The sequence below is a fragment of the Malus sylvestris genome, chromosome 12 (assembly GCF_916048215.2).
Source record: "Malus sylvestris chromosome 12, drMalSylv7.2, whole genome shotgun sequence".
NCBI lineage: Eukaryota > Viridiplantae > Streptophyta > Magnoliopsida > Rosales > Rosaceae > Malus > Malus sylvestris.
In genome coordinates this window covers 5,333,855-5,339,854 of record NC_062271.1, presented here as the reverse complement: position 1 = coordinate 5,339,854, position 6,000 = coordinate 5,333,855, and the positions used below count along the sequence as shown (strand labels likewise).

Below are 6,000 nucleotides of genomic sequence, written 5' to 3'. Positions count from 1 at the left end.
ATTCAGGGATCCCACCTTATTCTCAAACCTTGCGGCTCGGTTGATGGGCACTCCGGTAGCTAGGCTCATCTTGCATACAAATTCTGGCGGTTATACAAGACTATTTTTGTTTTTTTTTTTTTTTAAATGTCCTGCAAGGCTCCAATTTTAAGCACTAAACTTTGATGTGTCAATATATGGGCCACACGATCATTTTTGCAGGATCACTAACTCTACTTATTGAGAAAGAATCTCATATTGATGAGAGAATAGACCTTGCATAAGCTTATAAGTAAGTTGGGCTACTTCACATATTACCAATTGATTTACCGTGAAACTTCAACTTTCTTCAATACTATTAAATTTTCCTACAAAAAAAAAAAAAAAAAACCCTGATAGGGTAGTATATTTATTTACAACTGCGATGCAATGACAGTGGGAGGTTGTATTTTATTTCGTTATAATATAAGAAGCTTTTCATTTTTTGAAACAAATGATATTACCACTAGACTGTAGTAGTAAGTAGCAGAAACTTTATTATTCTCTTCATTTTTACCACGCAGTTACGCTTGAGCTAGCTGATTAATATCAAATGGAACAGCATCAGTAGGAAGCGTGGCATTGTATGCTCTTCCGCCTAGAACAACATTTGAACTCTCACTAGGATGGATTGCATCCCAAAAGGAATACTGAGTCCTGTTTTGGCATGGGGTATTGAAGGGGACGCATAGCCCGGTCTCACGTACCACCTCACAGCATGGTGCATCAAAAATCACAGAACCTGGAATACCAAACAACTGATAAAGCTCTACACTTATTTTCCACCCTAATTGAGATTAATTATGTTAAATACCAAGCGAAAGAAAGTATATAAGAAAATAGTTACGTACCAAGAGATGCAGCGGCACTGGATAATCCAATCCCGTAGAAATCTATATAAGTGAACTTAGCGTCGGTTAGGTTGCTGTTAAGGTCATCGACAAGTGATTGAAGCCTTGCGTTGAAAACTTGGACTGCACTGTTCATGTTATCTGAGCATAAAGAGACGTTGTTTGTGCTGCGATTGCACATAGCCACTTCAAAGGGTATAGAACCAATTGTACCGAGCCCGAAAAGGGCTATCTTTCTTGCCCCAGAATTGTACAACGTCTAGCATTCCAGTAAGTTATTCAGCGAGTAGACGTAAATAACATATTTTTAGTTAATATGAATAGGTTAATCTCTTACTAGTATCACACATGGTATGTCGTCATACTGTGAATTTAGAATGAACGTTTGAATAACAGTGAGTTCACCTTATTTGTTTTCTAAATTAACAGTTTGATAACATAACATGCATGCTCGTGTCTAGGAAGAGAAAATTAAACTAGAATCGGGAAACATCAAAGTTTTACCACTAACTTTTATTTGCCCAGAATACTGTTGAATAAGAACTCCTGCATATTGCTCAGAGGTAAATTGGCGGCTAGTTGAGTATAACCTTGGCATAAAGTAGTTGTTAATGTAGTCATTACTGCCAATTGTAACTGTATATATGCACTTTCCCAGGTACTGGATAGCTGCTGAATTATTATTTCCCTGAAGGGAAACAATCTGTCTTACTATGTTTTGGTGATTCACCAACTGCTTATTAAAGGTTACTCTCATACCCTGCAAATTAAATATTGTATTATAGAGATATTTGTTGTTCCAATAACATAACTTTGCAGGGAAAATCAAGCATAAAGATAAAAAAATAAAAAATAAATAAAAATAAAAACGTACGTGAATAATTAGAAAGAAAAATTAATGAGTGTGAAATTATATAGTTACCTGGTTCCGTCCCGATTCATCACGAATACCTGCTGCACCGGATGCGTAATTCACACCGTGGAGTATTTTCCATCCTATTGCAGCAGCAAAAGGTGGAATGTAATGACTAAAGCCTAGTAATTCAGCTGTAATGATGAAATGTTAAACTAATTAGCATGATGATGTAGATTTATAAATGAGTTCATGCTAAGAAGTTTTTTTTTTTTTTTTTTTTGTACAAGCGATAATACTATTTACTACACTAATAAAATGGAAGATTTAAACTCCAGAGGTAATAGATTGAAAAAAGAATGTCATGTCCACCACTTGCTATGCCAAAAAGTGTACCAAATAAGCGACTTATAAATTACTTATCTATGTACCAAAAGTGTATCATATCTCTTCCATTTTCCCCTCGCATTTTTCCTTTTCTATGTATCAATACAAAAAAAAAAAATGTACCAATCTTAAGAAAAAAAAAAAAAAACATATCAATAAATCGATTTATAAATTACCCAAAAATAACCAAAATTGTTAACAAAATAAAACACATGAATTTCATAAGCAAAATAGAAAACATAAGTACGAAATTAAAAACAAATGTATTCGATATTTATGGTTAGATTAGATATTGAATATAAAGTTTTTTTTCTGGCAATAAAAAGGAAGACAACTGGTGGTAAGTTACGGTTATCCATTCTTTTAGGGACCGGAGTGACTATGGGGAAGTTTCACCAGCCCGTGGCCACAAGTAGACTCACCAGCTCGGAGTATCGAACCCAAGACCTCCCACATTTTTTTGTTTACTGGGGAGTCGCAATCTGCGTCATTACCACTGAGCCACTTGATATATTGAATGTAAAGTTAAGTATTCGGTTTTTTTTTTTAACAAAGTATTATTGGACTTTTAACATAAAGAAATGTCACTAAATTTTGTGCAAAAAGACCAAACGACTGACCAATAACATCAACCAAATTACGTCCATTGGAAAACCTTCCGGTTGGACCTCTTGGAAAATCAATGCCGTAGGGTTTATAATTTGCTTTAGCCAACGTTAAAAGGCCATTGTTGTTTCCACTGTCAGATAATGAGTCTCCAAATATGAAGTAACATGGAACTTGTGGTGCCCCATCAACAAAACAAGAATAATGTAAGATTGAAACCAACAACAAAATTGGGACCACCCACAAAAATGGCTTCATAATTTCTACGTGCATCCCAATGAAGAAGAAAAAGAAGAGAGACAGAGCCAAATGCAAAGGTGATGATGGGTTAAAAAAAATTGGTGGTTTGGTAAGTAAACTAAATGGGAGGACTTACATATATATATGCTTCAAAAGAATATTGGGTTGTTTAATTTTAACCAAAATTAACCAAACTAACGCCTAGTGGAGGTGATGGTCCTCATTTATATTTGACTTTGCATTAGTAAACTTTTATTTTTGACCTAATTTCTCTTTCTATTTTTTTTAAATGACCAGCAGGTGGCTTCGCCACGACAGGGAAGACACACAGAGATATTTCAGCCTCCTCTTAACCACCATCGTGTGATTCAAAGCCAATGGATGGTTAGGATTTGAGCTGACTTGGGATTTTGTCCCAAGCTTAGCTCTATGAGTTTTGGCTACGTAGTCGTTTCTCTTCCCCCATGAATAAAAGAGAGAAGCAGAGCTCCATGTTTGAGCTACTGTGAATCTTATTTTCTCTTGGCAACAACATCAACTCTTCTCCAAATCTTATCAGTTTTGGCGTACGGATCACTAATCTTCAAGTTAAAACACTTAAACCCAAAAACTTATACCTTAATCTAAAATTGAAATCTAAATATGAAAATGGTTAACTACGCTCCGTCGCTTTGATCAGCTACTTGTCAGTGGCCGTGGTTGCTGTGGAGCCAAAAATATTCACTAGGCGACACGTGGACTTTTGGACAAAAGAGGACAAAAATACCCTCGAGGCATACCGAGTTTCCTACACGCGAGCAGTGGAGAATCATCCATCAACCAAGTCAGGAGTACCCAAAATGGGTAACAATTCAAAACCTATTTCATTCCATATATGTTTTTACCTCATTTTTTCCTTATTCAATTAGCCATTTATTTCAAACATTCCATAACATCCTCAACCAATTAATATAATCAATATATTAAAGGCTAATTTAATCACCCATTATACCCCAAAAATCACACCAAGGGCCGGCCATTCCCATCCAAAAAGAGCCTATCATATTCTCTACCTTTTCCACCATTTTCCCTTTTTAATTATTTGGTAACTCCTAATTAAACCTAAATTAAACCCAAAAAACCCTAGCCACCCCTATCCCTATAAATATACTCTCATTCTCACCAAAAAACCAATTCCAACACTCTTGCAAAAATCCCAAAATTCTCTAAACACTATTTCTCTCTAAATTCTAACTTTGGCATCGGAGGTTCTTTGGCCAAAGCCCTCCCATTCATCGTGGGCGCGTGAGGCTTGTGGCCATAACCAAAGGTGTTATTTAATTTGTAGGTGCAATTTTGTCCAAGATCAAGGAGGAAGAAATTTGCATCCACAGTTGCCATGTTTTATTTGAATGCAATTATATCAATAAAATAAAAATGTAGAGGCTGGACACAATTTCTTCATGCGGAGAAAATTCATGTGAGGCTCAGCTTGTCACTGGATTTTCGTGAATGGCACTACTGCCCACTCAAAATTTGTCGCTTGTTTAGATTCATGCATGACTTTCTTATATATATTTAATGCTTTCATAATTACGCAAATAATAAAAAGATTTCGTTTTTAGTTTTACTATTATTAAAAACTTGCCCGATTGGCAGTTGGACTTGTCCGAATAAATTTAATTTTTGTCTGATTGTTTGTAATTTGCATTTTCTTCAAGTTATTAATTTGTTGTTCAAGTTATTACTTCGTTGTTGAATAAATAACAAGTGTCTAACTTTCTTTACTTTCTGTCTTTCCCTTTTCATGTAACTTGTCCTACATTATCTTCTTACATTTATATGAAAATTACATACTGAGTTAAATCAATACTCGACCGGATTGTGATTATCACTTGGCATACACAAAAAAATATTTAAAGTCTTTGGCTTAACGAGGCATAGAAAATAACTTAACATAGATTTAACCCCACTATAACACGATCTCTTGATTAGAAGCTCTATTTACTTGTGGCAGAAGTTTATGATCTAACAATAACATCATACAATCTTTCTATTGGCCTGAGTCAATAGTAGCATGCCTAACACTAACAATAACTCATTTAAAAGAGCCTAATGCCTATTAAGACTTCCAAAGGCATCTTTAAACTGACATAACGCCAACATGCCCCTTTTATCCTCAATCTCCTTCAGTGCCTCTAGATTATATTAGGGTAACCATAAATGAAGAGTAGAACAAACGCAATTTGAAAATGCAATTGTACAAAATAGTAGTTGGATGAGAAGAACAAAGAATTTGGACGGCAGGCTTGTTAGGTTTTCCTCTTGGATGCTTCATCGCCGCTTTTTGTTGATTTAATATTCATTTAATATTAATAAGTGAGCTTTAATTTAGGGTCAAATTTGAAATATTATAAATTTCAATGGGGTGTCCAAAGAAACTTTTAAATTAAAGTGAGAGTGTTCAGAGATGAAAATCTCCATAACAAAAAAATATATATTCTTATTCCGCTAGAATTTTAATGTCGAATTCGATACCAAATTTTTGTGGTTGGCCTATTATTAATTTAACCCAACCATTTTACTCTTTAATTCAATTATATTATTTTATTCAAGAAAAGAATTAATCAAGTTAAGATCCTTGGCATTTTTTAGCCAATTCATACCCCAAGCTTGTTGGCTAAAGAAACCTGTCACATCCCGGCCCAGGCCCCCACCTCATCTCGGGCTCGATTCGCCATAACACGATATTGTTTGCTTTGGGCCCCGACCACACCCTTACAGTTTGTTTCTAGGAACTCACACGAGAACTTCCCAGTGAGTCACCCATCATGTGAATGCTCTCATCCGAACTCACTTAACTTCGAAGTTCCAATGGAATCCGAAGCCAGTGAGTTCCCAAAAGGCCTCGTGCTATGTAGAGATGGGAATATACATATAAGGCTTAGAGGATCCACTCCCCTAGACGATATGGGATGTAACAATCCACCCCCCCCCTTAAGGGCCTGATGTCCTTGTCGGCACACTTTCAGCCAGGGATTGGCTCTGATACCAAATTGTCACATC

The 6,000-nt window shown here is 35.7% G+C and overlaps 1 protein-coding gene across 1 annotated transcript; it reads right to left on the bottom strand.

Annotated features, from left to right (window-relative positions):
* Positions 1–409: 409 nt before the first annotated feature.
* LOC126594282 (GDSL esterase/lipase At5g45670-like) lies at positions 410–3,060 on the bottom strand. Its single transcript, XM_050260525.1, has 5 exons — positions 2,730–3,060; positions 1,792–1,916; positions 1,381–1,629; positions 870–1,128; positions 410–760 (listed from the first exon to the last, which is right to left on the bottom strand). Exons 1-5 carry the CDS (start codon positions 2,986–2,988, stop codon positions 543–545), a joined length of 1,110 nt encoding a protein of 369 aa, XP_050116482.1. The 5' UTR covers positions 2,989–3,060; the 3' UTR covers positions 410–542.
* Positions 3,061–6,000: the final 2,940 nt, after the last annotated feature.

Bases quoted from the DNA above. Each gene is read 5' to 3' on its own strand.
- LOC126594282 (XM_050260525.1), bottom strand. From the start codon at position 2,988: ATGCACGTAGAAATTATGAAGCCATTTTTGTGGGTGGTCCCAATTTTG. The intron at 1,917-2,729 runs GTCAGTCGTTTG...TCATCATTACAG, and splicing joins TAATTTGGTTGATGTTATTG to CTGAATTACTAGGCTTTAGT. The intron at 1,129-1,380 runs GTTAGTGGTAAA...CTGGAATGCTAG, and splicing joins AGTATTCTGGGCAAATAAAA to ACGTTGTACAATTCTGGGGC.